General features: G+C 45.5%; 1 protein-coding gene and 1 long non-coding RNA gene across 4 annotated transcripts in view; one reads left to right on the top strand and one right to left on the bottom strand.

The window, feature by feature from the left end:
- The window catches only part of LOC136572944 (uncharacterized), a 137,020-nt gene extending 129,323 nt beyond the window's left edge, over positions 1 to 7,697 (top strand). The window contains exons 3-4 of the long non-coding RNA XR_010785831.1: positions 2,440 to 2,539; positions 6,797 to 7,697. This is a non-coding gene — a long non-coding RNA (uncharacterized lncRNA). The remainder of the gene's footprint in view (positions 1 to 2,439; positions 2,540 to 6,796) is intronic.
- LOC136572941 (NADP-dependent alcohol dehydrogenase-like) overlaps positions 1 to 19,983 on the bottom strand; it is a 58,059-nt gene that overhangs the window by 13,425 nt on the left and 24,651 nt on the right. For 2 of the 3 annotated variants that reach the window (XM_066573983.1, XM_066573982.1), the window contains exons 3-7: positions 17,522 to 17,660; positions 15,484 to 15,571; positions 13,939 to 14,161; positions 7,648 to 7,908; positions 2,428 to 2,563 (exon numbers count right to left, since the gene is read on the bottom strand). In XM_066573983.1, the coding sequence (XP_066430080.1) occupies positions 2,428 to 2,563; positions 7,648 to 7,908; positions 13,939 to 14,161; positions 15,484 to 15,571; positions 17,522 to 17,660 (847 nt within the window). The remainder of the gene's footprint in view (positions 1 to 2,427; positions 2,564 to 7,647; positions 7,909 to 13,938; positions 14,162 to 15,483; positions 15,572 to 17,521; positions 17,661 to 19,983) is intronic. The other variant, XR_010785830.1, reaches the window with a different exon arrangement.

Genomic DNA, 19,983 nt, shown 5'->3' on the forward strand with positions numbered 1-19,983 from the left:
GGTGTGGGTGCAGGCCAGGAGACTGTGTCCTGAGAGGGGGGTTGGATCTCAGTGGCAGGTTGGGGCACAGGGGGAGAGGCAGCGGTGCAAACCGGAGGCGGTGAATGGCCTTCGTCCCACCTTGTGGGGTGCTTGGCCATCATATGTCTGTGCATGCTGGTGGTGGTGAGGCTGGTGGTGGTGGCTCCCCGGCTAATCTTGGCGCGACAAAGGTTGCACAGCACTGTTCGTCGGTCGTCTGTACTCTCAGTGAAAAACTGCCAGACCTTTGAGCTCCTCGGCCTCTGCAGGGTGGCATGGCGCGAGGGGGCGCTTTGGGAAACAGTTGGTGGATTATTCGGTCTGGCCCTGCCTCTACCCCTGGCACCGCACTGCCTCTTCCAACCTGCCCTGCTGCTGCACTTGCCTCCCCCTCTGAAGACCTGTCCTCAGTAGGCGTAGCAAACCAGGTGGGGTCAGTCACCTCATCGTCATGCTGCTCTTCCTCCGAATCCTCTGTGCGCTCCTCCCTCGGACTTACTCCAATTACTACTACCTGAGTGATAGACAACTGTTTCTCATCGTCATCGTCCTCCTCACCCACTGAAAGCTCTTGAGACAGTTGCCGGAAGTCCCCAGTCTCATCCCCCGGACCCCGGGAACTTTCCAAAGGTTGGGCATCGGTCACGACAAACTCCTCCAGTGGGAGAGGATTCGGAACCATTGCTGCCCATTCTGGGCAGGGGCCCGAGAACAGTTCCTGGGAGTCTGCCTGCTCCTCAGAATGTGTCATTGTAATGGAGTGAGGAGGCTGGGAGGAAGGAGGAGCAGCAGCCAGAGGATTCAGAGTTGCAGCAGTGGACGGTGCAGAACTCTGGGTGGTCGATAGATTGCTGGATGCACTTTCTGCCATCCACGACAGGACCTGCTCACGCTGCTCATTTTCTAATAAAGGTCTACCGCGTGGACCCATTAATTGTGAGATGAATGTGGGGACGCCAGAAACGTGCCTCTCTCCTAATCCCGCAGCAGTCGGCTGCGATACACCTGGATCAGGAGCTCGGCCCTCGCCCACACCCTGACTTGGGCCTCCGCATCCTCGCCCGCGTCCTCTAGGCCTACCCCTACCCCTCAGCATGGTGTATTACCAGTAGTGCAGAAAAAGAACGCTGTAATTAAATGTGCCGCTTATTGGCCTGTGGTTGGAGGCTGACTTCGCTTACGGAACGCACAGCAGAGCCAGGAAAGAATTCTGCGCAAGCCTGCTGTAACACTTAGCTGGCTGCGTATTAATTAGGACGACTACCCCCAGCACAGACGCAGTAAACTGAGGGCGGTCACAGGCAGCCCAAATAGAAAGTTTTTTCCCAAATTTTTTTGGAAAAGCCCACTGCCTATATAGGCAGTATATCTCTTTCACTGTCCCTGCCTCACCACTACTGGCCCTGGACTATGTAAAATTACTGCAGACTGTTTCCCTCTGGACAGGATGACAGCGGTGATGTAACAGCCAACGCAGAGCCAGGAAAGAATTTTGCGCAAGCCTGCTGTAACACTTAGCTGGCTGTGTATTAATTAGGACTACTACCCCCAGCAGAGACGCAGTACACTCAGGACGGTCACAGGCAGCCCAAATAGAATGTTTTTTCCCAAATTTTTTTGGAAAAGCCCACTGCCTATATAGACAGTATATGTCTTTCACCTTTTTCACTGTCCCTGCCTCAGCACTACTGGCCCTATACTATGTAAAATTACTGCAGACTGAGGACGCAATGCTCTGCACGGCCGATATACAAAAAAAAAAATGTGCAACACTGCAAAAAGCAGCCTCAACAGTACTGCACACGGTCAGATGTGGCCCTAAGAAGGACCGTTGGGGTTCTTGAAGCCTAAAATAACTCCTAACACTCTCCCTATAGCAACTCCAGCAAGACAGCACTTTCCCTGAACTATGTCAGAATGCATCTGTGGCGAGCCGCGGGAGGGGCTGATTTATATACTCGGGTGACACCTGATCTCGCCAGCCACTCACTGCAGGGGGGTGGTATAGGGCTTGAACGTCGCAGGGGGAAGTTGTAATGCCTTCCCTGTCTTTCTATTGGCCAGAAAAGCGTGCTAACGTCTCAGAGATGAAAGTGAAAGTAACTCGAACATCGCGTGGTGCTCGCCTCTAGTAACGAGCATCTCCAACACGCTAATACTCGAATGAGTATCAAGCTCGGACGAGTACGTTCGCTCATCTCTAGTTATTTTGCTTTTTCTTGCAACTATATGTGGATCCCTTTTCAGTTGGCCATGGCTTTCTAGCAAAAACAGCCCATTGCTGCTACAGCTCCTACATGAAAGATGTTGTCTATGACAAGACAACCCCCTTTATCCAAGAAACACAACTAAAAATATGAAATGTTCTTGTAAGCATGACTTATTGATTTTTTACAAATCTCCTACCTCCATATACAGATCCTTTCAGTGTGCGCCCGGTGAGAAGCAAACCTGGATGCAAAGAAAGGGTGTCCTGGGGTGATAAAACACCCAGCAAAACAGCAACACTATTGGAAGGGTATGTACTTTGAAGAGCAGTCATCTAAAAAGAAGTTAGAATGTGTTATTAGGTTTGTAAGAATATATTTGACCTTATAGAAATGTTCACTTGTATGGAGTTACGACTATCGGACTGTTTGGGTAAGAATTAGAGATGAGCGAACGTACTCGTCCGAGCTTGATATTCGTGCGAATATTAGGGTGTTCGGGATGCTCGTTACTCGTAACGAGTACCACGCGGTGTTCCGGTTACTTTCAGTTTCCTCTCTGAGACGTTAGCGCGCTTTATTGGCCAATTGAAAGACAGGGAAGGCATTACAACTTCCCCCTGTGACGTTCAAGCCCTATACCACCCCCCTGCTGTGAGTGGCTGGGGAGATCTGATGTCACCCGAGTATAAAAATCGGCCCCTCCCGCGGCTCGCCACACATGCCTTGTGACTTAGCTGAGGGAAAGTGCTGCTGCTGGTGCTGCTGTAGGGAGAGCGTTAGGAGTCAGTGTAGGCTTCAAGAACCCCAACGGCCCTTCTCAGGGCCACATCTACTAGTGTGCAGTACTGTGTTAGCACAGTATTTTTTTTTTTTTTTTAGTCCAAAATTGGATCTGCAGAGCATTGCGCCCTGCAATAGGGACAGAAGTGGGGGTTAGGCAGGGAGAGTGTTAGGAGTTAGTGTAGGCTTCAAGAACCCCAACGGTCCTTTCTAGGGCCACTTCTATCCGTGTGCAGTACTGTCCAGGCTGCTGTTAGCAGTGTTGCATATTTTTTTTTTTTTCCTCAAAACCGGCTGTGCAGAGCATTGCACCCGGCATTAATACTACAGGGATAGAATTGTGTAGGCAGGGCCAGAAGACATTTATTATTCATTGAATACACGCAGTGGGGTCTTCCCTTTGCTAAAAAGGAAAAAAATTATATTTGGCCTGCCTGTGTCAGTCCTAAGGTCTCCGTGTACGTGTGTGCTGCGTGTACAACGTACAAAAATCAGACGCAACCAGCTACGCTTTACTGCAGGCTTGCGCCATTGTCTTTCCTGACTGGCAAATACCTGCTCTGCTAGAGTTAATAACTCTGCTACACTATAGTTGTGTGACACTTTTTGAGGGCCACACCACAGATATTAAACTTCTTGTTCATTGAATATACGCAGTGGGGTCTTCCCTAAGCTAAAAAGGAAAAAAATTATATTTGGCCTGCCTGTGTCAGTCCTAAGGTCTCCGTGTACGTGTGTGCTGCGTGTACAACGTACAAAAATCAGACGCAACCAGCTACGCTTTACTGCAGCCTAGCGCCATTGTCTTTCCTGACTGGCAAATACCTGCTCTGCTAGAGTTAATAACTCTGCTACACTATAGTTGTGTGACACTTTTTGAGGGCCACACCACAGATATTAAACTTCTTGTTCATTGAATATACGCAGTGGGGTCTTCCCTAAGCTAAAAAGGAAAAAAATTATATTTGGCCTGCCTGTGTCAGTCCTAAGGTCTCCGTGTACGTGTGTGCTGCGTGTACAACGTACAAAAATCAGACGCAACCAGCTACGCTTTACTGCAGCCTAGCGCCATTGTCTTTCCTGACTGGCAAATACCTTCTCTGCTAGAGTTAATAACTCTGCTACACTATAGTTGTGTGACACTTTTTGAGGGCCACACCACAGATATTAAACTTCTTGTTCATTGAATATACGCAGTGGGGTCTTCCCTAAGCTAAAAAGGAAAAAAATTATATTTGGCCTGTCTGTGTCAGTCATAAGGTCTCCGTGTACGTGTGTGCTGCGTGTACAACGTACAAAAATCAGACGCAACCAGCTACGCTTTACTGCAGGCTTGCGCCATTGTCTTTCCTGACTGGCAAATACCTGCTCTGCTAGAGTTAATAACTCTGCTACACTATAGTTGTGTGACACTTTTTGAGGGCCACACCACAGATATTAAACTTCTTGTTCATTGAATATACGCAGTGGGGTCTTCCCTAAGCTAAAAAGGAAAAAAATTATATTTGGCCTGCCTGTGTCAGTCCTAAGGTCTCCGTGTACGTGTGTGCTGCGTGTACAACGTACAAAAATCAGACGCAACCAGCTACGCTTTACTGCAGCCTAGCGCCATTGTCTTTCCTGACTGGCAAATACCTACTCTGCTAGAGTTAATAACTCTGCTACACTATAGTTGTGTGACACTTTTTGAGGGCCACACCACAGATATTAAACTTCTTGTTCATTGAATATACGCAGTGGGGTCTTCCCTAAGCTAAAAAGGAAAAAAATTATATTTGGCCTGCCTGTGTCAGTCCTAAGGTCTCTGTGTACGTGTGTGCTGTGTGGACAACGTACAAAAATCAGACGCAACCAGCTACGGTTGAGTGCAGCCTTGCGCCAATTTCTTTCCTGCCTGGGAAATCAAATCACTGGTAATACAGCATCCTGAGGGGTAGGGGTAGGCCTAGAGGATGTGGACGCGGCCGAGGACGCGGAGGGCCAAGTGAGGGTGTGGGCACAGGCCGAGCCAGTGCGGTGGCCAGGGGTAGAGGCAGGGCCAGACCGAATAATCCACCAACTGTTTCCCAAAGCGCCCCCTCGCGCCATGCCACCCTGCAGAGGTCAAGGTGCTCTACGGTGTGGCAGTTTTTCACAGAGACGCCTGACGACCGACGAACAGTGGTGTGCAACCTTTGTCGCGCCAAGATCAGCTGGGGAGGCACCACCAACAGCATGCGCAGGCATATGATGGCCAAGCACCCCACAAGGTGGGACGATGCCCGTTCACCGCCTCCGGTTTGCACCACTGCCTCTCCCCCTGTGCCCCAACCTGCCACTGAGATCCAACCCCCCTCTGAGGACACAGGCACTACCGTCTCCTGGCCTGCACCCACACCCTCACCTCCGCTGTCCTCGGCCCCATCCAGCAATGTCTCTCAGCGCAGCGTCCAGACGTCGCTAGTGCCACAGTTTGAGCGCAAGCGCAACTACGACGCCACGCACACGCACGCTCAAGCGTTAAACGTGCACATTGCAAAATTGATCAGCCTAGAGATGCTGCCGTATAGGCTTGTGGAAACGGAGGCTTTCAAAAGCATGATGGCGGCGGCTGCCCCGCGCTACTCGGTTCCCAGTCGCCACTACTTTTCCCGATGTGCCGTCCCAGCCCTGCACGACCACGTCTCCCGCAACATTGTACGCGCCCTCACCAACGCGGTTACTGCCAAGGTCCACTTAACAACGGACACGTGGACAAGCACAGGCGGGCAGGGCCACTATATCTCCCTGACGGCACATTGGGTGAATTTAGTGGAGGCTGGGACAGAGTCAGAGCCTGGGACCGCTCACGTCCTACCCACCCCCAGAATTGCGGGCCCCAGCTCGGTGGTGGTATCTGCGGCGGTGTATGCTTCCTCCACTAAAGCACCTTCCTCCTCCTCCTCCTCCTCCAACGCAACCTCTGTCTCGCAATCAAGATGTGTCAGCAGCACGTCGCCAGCAGTCGGTGTCACACGGCGTGGCAGCACAGCGGTGGGCAAGCGTCAGCAGGCCGTGCTGAAACTACTCAGCTTAGGAGAGAAGAGGCACACGGCCCACAAACTGCTGCAGGGTCTGACAGAGCAGACCGACCACTGGCTTGCGCCGCTAAGCCTCCAACCGGGCATGGTCGTGTGTGACAACGGCCGTAAGCTGGTGGTGGCTCTGCAGCTCGGCAGCCTCACGCACGTGCCATGCCTGGCCCATGTCTTTAATTTGGTGGTTCAGCGCTTTCTGAAAAGCTACCCCCACTTGTCAGACCTGCTCGGAAAGGTGCGCCAGCTCTGCGCACATTTCCGCAAATCCCACACGCACGCTGCCACCCTGCGGACACTGCAACATCGGTTTAATCTGCCAGTGCACCGACTGCTGTGCGACGTGTCCACACAGTGGAACTCTACGCTCCACATGTTGGCCAGACTCTATGAGCAGCGTAGAGCTATAGTGGAATACCAACTCCAACTTGCGCGGCGCAGTGGGAGTCAGCCTCCTCAATTATTTACAGAAGAGTGGCCCTGGTTGGCAGCCATCTGCCAGGTCCTTGGAAAATTTGAGGAGTCTACCCAGGTGGTGAGCGGCGATGCTGCAATCATTAGCGTCACCATTCCTCTGCTATGCATCTTGAGAAGTTCCCTGCAAAGCATAAAGGCAGACGCTTTGCGCTCGGAAACAGAGCCGGGGGAAGACAGTATGTCGCTGGATAGTCAGAGCACCCGCCTGTCTATATCTCAGCGTGTTGACACTCACGTCTCTCGATTTTATTGCAGGTGTGAAGGCACCCCAACACTGGAGAAGAAAGAGGATTCAAAAAGATCTAGATAAGCTTGAACAGCGGGTGGCAACTAACATAATGGTATTTAACAAGGAGAACTGCAAAGAGGAGAGAAAAAAAACATACACAGAATGGGAGGAACTGGGCTAAGCAGCAGCACATGTGAAAAAGACTTGGGTATACAAATAGATCATACACTGAACATGAGTCAACAATGTGATGCAGCAGCCAAAAAGGCAAACACAATTCTGGGATGTATTAAGAGAAGCATAGAGTCTAGATCACATGAGGTAAATATCCCCCTCTACTCTTCCTTGGCCAGCCTTTATCTGGAATACTGTGTCCAAACTGACAAACTGAAGCAAGTTCAGCGAAGAATTAACAAGATGGTGAGTGGTCTGCCAAGGATACCCTATGAGGAATGGTTAAGGGTCTCGGAAGCTTGCAAAAAAGAAGGCTGAGAGGAGACATAATAGCTGTCTACAAAGATCTGAAGGGCTGTCACAGTTCTGAGAGATCAGCCCTATTCTCATTTGTACAAGAAAAGACTAGAAGCAAGGGGATGAAACGGAAAAGGAAGGAGACAGATTAGCTATTAGAAAAAGCTTTCTGACAGTAAGGGTGATCAATGAGTTGAATAGGTTACCACGGGAGGTGGTGAGTTCTCCTTCAATGGAAGTCTTCAGACAGAGACTGAATAGACATTTCTCTGGGATGATTTAGTGAATCCTGCATGGAGCAGGGGATTGACCCGATGACCCTGGAGGTCCCTTCCAACTCTATGATTCCACGAATAGGATATATTTTACAACTGTTTCATACCACATCATGATATTTTCCTCTTACCATGGTCGGAATATGTCCTGCACATTCAATGGAAAAATCCACTCCTCCATTAGTCATCTCACAAATGACCTCATGAATGGGTTTCTCATGATCCTTTGTGTTTACGCACTCAGTGGCCCCCATTGCCATGGCTTTTGGAAACTTCTCCTTATGTGATCCCACTCCAATAATTCGTGAAGCTCCTGCATCTTTGCATCCTGCTATTGCTGAAAAACCAACCCCTCCCAAGCCAAACACAGCACAGCTTGAACCCTTTGTCACCTGAGAAGAGGGAAAGTATCAGATATCAGTAAAGGCTTAAAATTGATTAGAAATTACATTTATAAAATGATATGAACTTGTGGATTCTTAGATTCTGCTTACTATATATTACTTTAACCCGTTAGTGACCAAGCCTGTTTGCGCCTTAATTACCAAATTTTGCAAATCTGACATGTGTCACTTTAACATGGAAAAACACCACATTGCATATCCAAGTGATTCTGACATTGTTTTTTCACCACATGTTGTACTTCATTTAGGCGGAAAAAATAGACCGATAGAATTTGTGTTTATTTATTAAAAGCGCTAAAATTGGGAAAATTTTGAAAAAATCGTCATTTTTTCACATTTCCAACTGCAATATCTCAAAAATGTGCAAACATAATATAGAAATCTTTGCTAAGATATATATTTCCATCCGTTTACTTTATTTTGGGCACACATTGGAAAAACATTCTTTTTTTTTTTAACCATTTAGGAGACGTACAAATTTAACATTACTTTTCAGCATTTTGAGGAACACTTTGTTTTCCTACACTAAGCCAAGATTGGAAAGGCTCATAGGAGTCAAAATGATAGATACCCCCACAAGTGACCCCATTTTAAAAACTACACCCCTTAACGTATTCACTGAGGGGTGCCATGAGTATTTTGACCCCACGGTTTTTTTTTCAGGAGTCAATGCAATTTAGAAGAGAAAAACTAAAATTTCATATTTTTGCAAATGTGTCATTTTAAAGACAGGACTTTTTTCTATAGTACACATGAAAATCAGGATTTGCACCCCAGAATGGATACCCCTGTTTGCCCCGTGCTCAGAAACATACCCATTGTGGCCCTAGTATTACGTCTGTATGCACAATGGGGCCCAAAAGGAAAAGAGCAACCGGTGACTTTTGGAACAGAAATTTTGCTTGAATGAGATTTAGGCCCTATTGTACACTTGTAGAGCCATTGAGTGACCAAAACGATGGAGAACACCCACAAGTGACCCCATTTTAAAAACTAGACCCCTTAACGAATTTATCTAGGGGTGCGATGTCTTTTTTGACTTCACGGTTTATGAATGAATCTAAGCCAAGCAGAAGGAAAAAATTACGATTTTCATTTTTTTGGTAATTCTGTCATTTTAAAAGCGTTTTTTTTGTACTGCACATATATGAATAAAGACTTGCACCCCAGAATGGATACCCCTGTTTGTCCCGTGCCCAGAAACGTACCCATTGTGGCCCTAGTATTACGTCTGTATGCACAATGGGGCCCAAAATGAAAAGAGCAAGCGGTGACTTTTGGAACAGAAATTTTGCTTGGAGGAGATTTAGGCCCTATTGTACACTTGTAGAGCCCTTGAGTGACTAAAACGATAGAGAACCCCCACAAGTGACTCCATTTTGAAAACTAGACCCCTTAACGAATTTATCTAGGGGTACGATGTCTTTTTTGACTTCACGGTTTCTGAATGAATCTAAGCCAAGCAGAAGGAAAAAATTACAATTTTCATTTTTTTGGTAATTCTGTCATTTTAAAAGCGTTTTTTTGTACTGCACATATATGAATAAAGACTTGCACCCCAAAATGGATACCCCTGTTTGTCCTGTTTTCAGAAATATACCCATTGTGGCCCTAATCTTATGTCTGAATGCACAATGGGGCCCAAAATGAAAAGAGCAACCGGTGACTTTTGGAACAGAAATTTTGCTTGAATGAGATTTAGGCCCTATTGTACACCTGTAGAGCCCTTGAGTGACCAAAACGATGGAGAACCCCCATAAGTGACCCCATTTTGAAAACTGAACCCCTTAACGAATTTATCTAGGGGTACGATGTCTTTTTTGACTTCACGGTTTTTGAATGAATCTAAGCCAAGCAGAAGAAAAAAATTACAATTTTCATTTTTTGGCAATTCTGTCATTTTAAAAGTGATTTTTTTTGTACAGCACATATATGAATAAAGACTTGCACCCCAAAATGGATACCCCTGTTTGTCCTTTGCTCAGAAACATACCCATTGTGGCCCAAATCTTACGTCTGTATGCACAATGGGGCCCAAAATATAAAGAGCAACCGGTGACTTTTGGAACAGAAATTTTGCTTGAAGGAGATTTAGGCCCTATTGAACACTTGTAGAGCCCTTGGGTGACCAAAACGATGGAGAGCCCCCACAAGTGACCCCATTTTGAAAACTAGACCCCTTAACGAATTTATCTAGGGGTACGATGTCTTTTTTGACTTCACGGTTTTTGAATGAATCTAAGCCAAGCAGCATAAAAAAAAATACGATTTTAATTCTTTTGGTAATTCTGTCATTTTAAAAGCGATTTTTTTTGTACAGCACATATATGAATAAAGACTTGCACCCCAAAATGGATACCACTGTTTGTCCTTTGCTCAGAAACATACCCATTGTAGCCCCAATGTTCTTAGAGGGCGCATGGCTAGGCCTATAGTGTATGGAGCACCCGTTTGATTTTATGGCGCAAATGAATAATTTACAGGCCCCATTGCACACTAGTAGAGATAATAAACTGCCAAAATAATAAAATGCCCCTCACAAGTGACCCAATTTTGACATCAAGACCCCTTAGTTAATTTATCTAGGGGTGTACTGGGCATTCTGACGCTACATTTTTATTTTTTAAAATAATTATAATGCGAGTGAAATATAAATGTGATTTCATTTTTTTCACCAAATTTGACACTTTTAGGACCGTTTTTTTTTTGTTTCAAGCAGGAAAAACTGGGGAGACGGACTAATAAAAGTAAAACTGATTCCCTAAAAAGAACAACCCCCCACTCACACCCCCTTTTGGCGTTTTTTATATGTGAAATAAAATTAATAATGTAAAACTGTATGGTAAATTTCAAAGCAGGGGTAATTATGAAGGCCAGGGTGGGATGGGCACGTGGGACAATAAAAACGCGTATCTCTCCTCCTCCCTTGCTTAGTGCAGACGCAACACTTTTTTGGGGGTATTTTTTGCTCGCAGTCTCGGGGATGGGATCCATAAAATGGCGCTCCGTTAGCCTCCGCACCTCCTCCGATTGCAATGCGTCTTGTGGTGTGGTGGTCCGAAATAAAAGATTTTCTACGAGCGCCTCCTGAAACTGGAGGAAGCTCAGTGTGCCCCCAGACGATTTAAAAATTACGTGAGCATTATAAGTAGCCATCTGTATAAGGTAGATGGCTACCTTCTTGTACCAAGCTCGCGTTTTACGTTTCACAAGGTAGGGCTCTAGAGCTTGGTCTGACAGATCGACGTCCCCCATGAATTTATTATAATCTGTGACGCAGACCGGTTTAATTTTCTCCGCTGCAGCCCCCCTCTCCCTAACTGTAACGGAGGTGTCTGCGTGCACAGTGGACAGCATAAAGACGTCCTTTCTGTTACGCCATTTAACTGCCAGCAAGGGGTCATAGGCCAGTGCGTAAGACGCACCTTTGTCTATACGCCTGGAAACAAGGGGTTGTGGGAATCCTACCCTATTTTTGCGGATAGTTCCGCAGGCCCCTGTGCCTGCGGCGTGTAACGCTTTAAAAAGGGGGTCGCTCGTATAGTAGTTGTCGGTATAAATATGGTATCCCTTATTTAAAAAAGGGCCCACGAGCTCCAACACAATTTTCCCGTTGACGCCAATGTCTTCTGGGCAGTTGGGGGTATTTAATTGGTGATCCCTGCCCTCATAAATAAAAAAGTCGCAAGTATAACCTGTGGCGCTCTCACAGATTTTATACAGCTTGGCGCCATATCTTGCACGCTTTGAGGGAATAAACTGGCAGAAAGATAAACGGCCTTTGAAGCTCATCAGCGATTCATCCACCGCCAGATTATTTTGAGGGGTATAAATGTTTTTAAAGGCGTCCCTTAATAGCGAAATAAGAGGCCTTAATTTGCCCAGTCTGTCATACGCCAGGTCAGTTCTCGGGGGATTTGGGCATTATTTGCAAAATGAAAAAATGCAGAATGTTTTCATATCTGCGTCGGGGCATTATCGACGCAAATATGGGCGTTGCGTGAATGGCGCTCGTGGACCAATAGGACCGTATGGATGACTTTTTTACGAGTCCCATTAGTAAAATAAGTCCCAAAATTTTTTTTAGCTCAGGGACATCTATCGCGGTCCACATCACTGAATAAACCTACGTTGGGTGCGCGGTCACGTATTGTCCAGCGTATGTATTTGTCTGCTGGACAATTAACTGTAGGACATCGTCTGTAATAAATAAATAAAAAAAATTAAACGGGGTGAAATTTGCGACGTCTAGATTAACGCCTGGAGCCGCTAAAAATTCTGGGATGCGGGGCGCAAACAAACTTGCCGCACTCCACACAGTGGCGGGCGCCGCATAACTTGGCCCCGCTGCCCCAACGACTTCCTCTACCTCCATAGTGCTGGAGGCAGAGTCGTCACTCTAAAAAAAACCCTCCTCCTCCTCCGATTCGCTGGTAGCATCGCTACCGGAGCTTGACACAAAGAGCAGCGCGTACGCTTGCTCGGCGGTGTAGCGCCTACGCTCCATTTTATTAAAAAATTTTTTTAATGGGGGTAAAAAAATAAAATAGCCCCCCAAAAAGCGGACAGGGATAAAATAGGGTAATTGGGGTATAAGGGAAGGTGAAGGCAGGTAATAACGGGGTTTTTTTTTTCTTTTTTTAACTCGCTATATGGCACACGATTTTTCTCAGCTATCTCTCTCCTGTCACAAATCACTCTGAGTGACAGGGGAGAGATACGCCAGACTGATCGTGTGCCATATTTATTAAACAAATGACATGGATGGCTGTGATAGGTTTATCACAGCCACCCATGTCAGCAGGGACCAATCGCTTTGGTCCCTGCAAGTTACTATGCCTAAGGCATCTTTTGCCTCAGGCTCTACTGCGCATGCGCCTCCATTTTGTTCGGCGCATGCGCAGTAGAGGGTAGTGCCCTGTGTTTTGGGGGGGCTTTTGGGGACCTTAGGGGAGATGAAACTACAACTTTTTAAAACTTTTTTTTGATCGCCGGTATCCATTGGATACCGGTGATCACGTGCCCGAGAACCGCACTCTGCGGTCCCCGGTGACATCTCCTGTATCCCGGCTACTGAAGGTAGCCGGGAGACAGGGGATTTTGAAACTTAGCGGCGCTTCTGCGCATGCGCCACCGTTTTCCTCTTGGCGCGCATGCGCAGAAGCCCGTGGCGGCTCCAGATCGCAGGGGGCATCGTGGAGGATGGAGGTGAGTATTTTCAGCTGCCCTCATGGATCCGACCCATGAGGGCAGCTGAAACATTTACTTTTTTTAAACTTTTTAAAACTTTTCCGCGATTGTCGTTATCCCCGCTGACATCTCCTGCCTCCCTGCTACCTACAGGGACGCATGCGCAGAAGGACGGCTACAGGGCCCGGAGCATCGGGACAGCGGGGAGCAGTGCGGCAGACCTCGGTGAGTAATTTCAGCTGCCCCGATGGATCCCATCCATCAGGGCAGCTGAATATGTAACTTTTTTTGCACTTTTATTTACTTTTTTGCGATCCATTGGATAGCGCCGATCGCAATGCCAGGAGGGGGGGGGGGGGTTCCTTCAAGCCTGGGATGACAGCTCCATGCTGTCGGCTACCTGCGGACACCGACAGCATGGAGCTGTCACGTCCACAGCCCGAGGGGCTTTATTCTCTGCAGGACACGTGTTTTTACGTCCTCAAAGCCCACTTCGGGAGGACGTAAAAACACTATGGGCTGGTCGTTAAGGGGTTAAGATTTCTCACTCTGCATCTGAAGTAAGTAAGATTTTTAGCAGGTAACTATGTCTGCCATTCATCACAACACTGTAGGCTCGTTTATACAGCACAGCCATGTGAATGGAGGCTATATGATGGCACAGAAGCCCTACAAGTTGGAGGGGTGGGGAAAGAGTTCTATCTAGATGAAGACTATTGGATCAAACGTTTACTCCAGGACAGATCTATGCCAAAAGCTTGTCTTTCACCATATTTTATTCCAGTTTATGGAGCATGTGAACCAAACTTTGTGCATGAATATTCTTACCTTAGCAGTGTTTATGGCCGCACCATATCCAGTTGCAAATCCACAGCCTATAAGACAAGCTTCAATGGGGGCATTGGCATCCACTTTGGCAATGGCAATGTCAGATACAACAGTGTATTCAGAAAATGTACTTGTGCCCATATAATGATGGATCAATTTGCCTTTACAAGTAAACCGGCTTGTACCATCTTGCATGAGTCCGGTTAGTCCGCCATATGCAAACCTATTAGGTTAAAAATATATATATATTATATAATATAGAAAAAAAAAAACTAACTAATAATTTGAAGAATTGATATTGAAAGGTGTTCTGCCTTTAGTAAATAAAGGCTCATTCACATTTGCTGCAGAGATTTTCTTTGGAGAGTCTCTCGCTGATTTCTGTTAAATCTGTGAACTAGCACAACATGCTGTGCTCTCGTTTAGTAAGATGCCAGCCAGCATTACAGAAGCCAGGCGGACCCATTTAGGGTCAGCATGTGTATTAGAAAATAGTAGAAATTTTCATTGTACAATAGGCAAGCTTTATTTACAGAAACCAAATTCACCATTTACCAGTGTTCTATTATTTTAACCATAAATGTCAATTCAAGGATCGCTCCAAACATCTTCTATACAAATGTCATATATGGAAGCCAGAAAAAGAAATCTAAGAAAAAACTTTAGGCCTGGATATCCCATGTTTCATGAAGCTACTGGAGAATACCCTCTTCCTATGGTTCAACAGACTAGTCTGCACCTTAAAGGAATAGTCATCTGTACATGCAAATAACACCCCTGAAATGCTCCTTTTACTGCATGTTTCTTTAACAGGTGGTTCCCCCTGTGCAACTCATGAATGCAGGGATGACAACTTATTTGGATCTTACTTGATTTTTTACTTATTTGCTACTGAGTGAACATTTGGATGTAACATTTAAGATCTCATTTGTGCTGTCAGCGTTGAAGTGTTGGATTCTGAAAATTTGGTACAGCTACAATAGCATTTGTTGCATGGGGTCTATAAAAAAAATGGATCCAAATGAATGAGTCAAACACATTCTATATACATGAAAGCCCTAACTGACTGACTGGCCACTAATTCTCTAACTTCCCAGTGTCGTACAAACATGAAATTTGTCAAGAGCATTCTTCAGGCCCCTTATAGGAAAAGTAAAGGGGTCACAACTCGATTATTCAATGCTAATTGCAAAAGTAAGTGCACCTTGATGTAATGTAACTCCTCAATGTTGTACAAGCGTGAAATTTCACGCAAGCATTCTTGAGGTCCTAAGTGAGGAAAGTGGAAAGGGTGGCACATTCTGCAGAGGGACTTCGGTACCTGCAGTCTGAGGAGAATGTAAAGCTCCTCTTTGTGTATACATATTTTATTCCTCGGTTCCTCTAAAGTAACCACGACTTCATAAAATCTTCCGTGCGAACAACACATAAACATATGGATCAAAATAACTCGGGCAAAGCCGGGTATATTAACTAATATATGTGGAAGTACCCAAAGGATACTCTTCAATGACCTAACATCAGTTACATAAATACAACACTTACTCAAATTTTACACACACGTTACTGTTTGGAGTGCTGCAACCTCGGCACTTTCCACATTCTGGGACAAACAGTGGGATGACTTTATCACCTGTGAAAATAGTAGGGAACAGTCTTTGGACTTTCATGCATACTGTGGGCTTTCTTAGCAGGATGTTGAAAAAATAAATAAAATTATATATATGTAGGGTGAAATAAGGGACAAAATGTAATTGAGCATTTTTTTGGATTTCGTTTTTACATTCACTGTGAAGTAAAGATTGCATGTTTACTATCTATTCAATTGGTCAGTAAGATTATGGCAATACCCAATTTACATATTTTATAATTAGGTTTTATCACTTAAAAGAAAAAAAATGAAATTACCTTATGCAATCTTTTGAGGCCATTTAGGCCTCTTCATCCAGCTTAGTAGCATTGAAAAACTTGCATATACAATTATTTTTGTTTAGCTAATAAAAAGGTTATGCCTCTGAGGGCTCAGTCCGACGGGCATTTGTTTGCTGCACATTTTTTTGCATAAAACGCATGCGCACAGAAATTTGCGTGACTGAAGCGGGCGCCACACTGAAAAACAACGCACTTGGCTGCGTTTAAAATTTGCATGTAAAGTGCGGTGCCATCGCTATTCCCTGCTGTGGATGTGACAGCTGCAGCAAGGGATTCCTTGGATGTGAAACCCATGGATGCTGTCACATTCAGAGGTTTCACCCTGTAGTCAGTAGGGCCAGCGTCAGCAGCGCCAAACCCATTGAGAACATACAGTGAAGATCCTGATCCTCTGGCACAGCTGTTACAGCTGTGGCAGAGGATTTCTTCATCTCCGCGGGGAGTCCCCTCATCACTAAACACTGTGACAACATTGTCACAGTGTCCAGTGACAAGGGGACTTACCACAGGGATGAAGAAATCCTCTGCCATAGCTGGCACAGGAGCGCTACATTCTCCCATTGATTTCAATGGGGCCAGCGTTTCTGCAGCCCCATTGAAAGCAATGGGCTGTCGGCAACCTCTGCAGTGATTTTTGGGGAAGGGCTTTAAATATAAGCCCTTCCCAGAAAATTAACCTAGAATGTGTTAAAAAAAAAAATATATATATATATATATATATAGGCTCACCTCTGTGCCGCTGCTGGGGCCCAGGCATGTCCAGCCGCTTGTCCTCCTGAACTATCAGAATGCACAGGGGTCAGAGTGGAAACTGTTCCCATGACACCAGTGTAGTGACCGCCGCTCACATTGATTTTTATTGAGACGCAACCTACAATTGCAGTGATACAGGGGTCGCAGCATAGGCTTCCACTGCTGACAGCTGGCTTCTCATCAACTGACTGACAGGGGTCCTGACCAGCGAACGGTTTGTATGGAGGGTAATTGGCGGGGTGGAGTTGTTCCCACTCCATACAATGAGGGTATCAGCTCTGCCACTGATCACAGGTGTTAACCCTTTACATGCCATTATCAATTCTGACAGCAGCATTTAAAAGCCCCAATCAATGTTCGGGGATCTTGAACGGCTTCCCCTACATCCTCTCCCCACAATGAGATCGCAGGGTGCCATTCACTTTCCGTGTCAGCCGAGGGCTTTCTGAAGGTCTCTGTGGCTGCCGATGCAGATTGCCTATCGCATTGCAGTATAATGTAATACTAAGATATTACAAGACACTACAAGAGTGATCATACCATCAAAAGTTCATGCCCCCTGTGGGGACTTAAAAAAACAAAAAAAAACCCACACAAATTATATAGATTTCGTATCGTAGTAATCGTACTGACCCATATTATAAAGTTATCATGTCATTTTTTACTGCAGTATGTACACTGTGGAAACAAGACCCCCCCCCCCCCCCCAAAGATGGTGGAATTTCATTTTTTTCCTCATTTCACTCAACTTAGAATTTTTAAATAGTACAATTAAAAAATGTGTCCTGCAATCAAGGAAAAAAACAAAAGGCCACGTTCTCAAAGGGTTAATGATGTTACTGCTTTGAACTACAGTATGTATATATTAGTACAACTATCCTGACTACTTCTGACTTACCTGGTTTAACTTTAGTGACTCCCCCACCTATGCTTTCAACCACTCCAAGACCTTCATGACCCAAAATCACTGGAAATGGAGTTTGTATTATTTGGTTCAGTGCACTATGATCAGATCCGCAAACGCCAGAAGAAATAATCTGAGCAAAATAAAAAACATGCAAAATATTTTCTGAGTTTTATAACCAAGAGATGGAAGCAAAAGAGAGGTATCTTGAGGTCCCCAATTCCAGGAAACATCTGAAAGGAATGAGAGAGAATAAAGGAGTCTGCCGTGCAGTGTTCATGCTACAGAGTACAAGTGAGTGTGTCAGCGGAGTGTTCCCTTCCCCCATCCTCCTCTGGAGTGTTCCCTTTCCAGGAGCGGAACCTTACAGATAACTTAGCCTGAAGGTTCAATGTCATCCTGAGTTCTCCTCCCTGACCTTGCCTGTCATTCCTGTACTGGCATATGAAGTCTTGTAGTATAAGAAGTAAAGTTCCAGTCATTGCCCGGTCCCAGCGATTGAGGTATTTAAGCAAAACCATGTGTGGACTCTCTTATTTTCAACTGCCAGGGAATCAACGGTGTGAAGGAACAGTGGTGTCATGAGTGACAACTTCTACTGTCCACTACACATCCCTATACAGGTAACCGATGTCCCAGCGTTGCCTGGAAGAGGCCTAACAGTGCCTTGGCCGAGGTTGCATGCGCCCCTCTGGGGAGGAGTCTGGGAGACCCACCGTAATAAGTGTCATCTCTACCCTGCCAGCTCCTCAGCATGGGCCTTGTGTCTCTGTTGCTGCAGGACACCAACAAATATTGGTGGTGGAGTTGTGTGTGTTTTACTTGCACAGAAAGGGTGCCAGTGTCACTGATACATGTAGTGCACCATGCAGGCCTACAAGCCATTAATGATGACCCATACAATTCAGCCTGGGGGACTGGCCTGCACCTTATAAGTGAACGACACAGAGATTTACAAAATTTTAAAGCCAGACTGCTTCTTGCAAAAACAGCGTTAAATATAAGGTATTGTTTAACCCCTTATTGACGGCGCTATCGTAAAACTACGTCCTGCTGTTGCAGGACGTGTATGGAGGGAGGTAGCGCCGCTATCTCCCTCCATACAGCGCGGGCGTCAGCTGTTTACTACAGCTGACACCCGCGGGCAATAGCCGCACTCGGCCGTTCGGCTGATCGCGGCTATTAACCCTTTAAATTCTGACAGCGGCATTTAAATCCCCTGAACGCTGTTTGGGGGTCCCACACGGCCCCCCTGCGGTGAGATCGGGGGAGCCGTGCAGGTGTCATGGCAGCCGGGGGCCTAATGAATGGCCCCAGGGCTGCCTTAACAGACTGCCTATCAAGCCATCCACACAGGGTGGCTTGATAGACTGCCTGTAAAAAAGCAGTATGACGTTATGCTATAGCATTACGTCATACTGCAGGAGCGATCAAAGCATCACATGTTAAAGTCCCCCAGGGGGACTTCAAAGTAAAACAAAAAAAAAGATCAATAAAGTTTTTTAAATTAAAAAAAAAGAGTTATAAAAGTTTAAATCACCCCCCCTTTTCCCATATCAATTATTAAAAAATCAAAATCAAAAAATAAAAATATGTATTTGGTATCGCCGCGTCTGTAAAAGTCCGATCTATCAAAGTAGTGCATTATTTTTCCTGCACGGTGAACGTCGTCCGAAAAAAAAATAAAGAACGTCAGAAATACACTTTTTTAGTTACCTTGTCTTCTAGAAAAAATGCAATAAAAAAGCGATCAAAAAGTTATATGTATTCCAAATTGATACTATCGGAAACTTCAGGACATCCCGCAAAAAATTGATCCCTTGCACAACTACGTCGACAGAAAAATAAAAAAGTAATTGCGCGCACAAAATGACCGCAGAAAATAATTGAAAAAAATTAAATATCTTAAAAAAAAGTACTACAGCAAAAAAAAAAAAACTATATAAGTTTGGTATCGTAGTAATCATACTGACCCATAGAATAAAAATATCGGGTTGTTTTTGTTGCAGTTTGTGCGTCGTAGAAACAGGACGCACCGAAAGATGGTGGAATGTCGTTTTTTCCCCCCATTTCTCTCTGCTAAGAATTTTTAAAAAGTTTTTCAGTAAATTATATGGTACAATAAATAGTGCCATTGAAAAATACAACTCGTCCCGCAAAAAACAAGCCCTCATACAGCGACGTCGATGGATAAATAAAGGAGCTACGATTTTTTAAACGGGAGTAGGAAAAAACAAAAATGGAAAAAATCAAAAAAGCTCCGTCACTAAGGGGTTAATATTTTGGCTAAAATATGGAAGATCTCAACCCACGTCAAAGGTCCTAGTTGTCTTGCAAGTTCCTCAATGAGCTCAGATAGACTGTAAACTTTGATAGCCACACTTAAACAGTAATAATCCAAGCTAGCTCTGGTTATAACCATTGTAGGTGGCTGGCAGAAACTGGTTATGAAGCTG

This window comes from Eleutherodactylus coqui, chromosome 7 (assembly GCF_035609145.1).
Source record: "Eleutherodactylus coqui strain aEleCoq1 chromosome 7, aEleCoq1.hap1, whole genome shotgun sequence".
In the NCBI taxonomy this organism is placed as follows: Eukaryota; Metazoa; Chordata; class Amphibia; order Anura; family Eleutherodactylidae; genus Eleutherodactylus; species Eleutherodactylus coqui.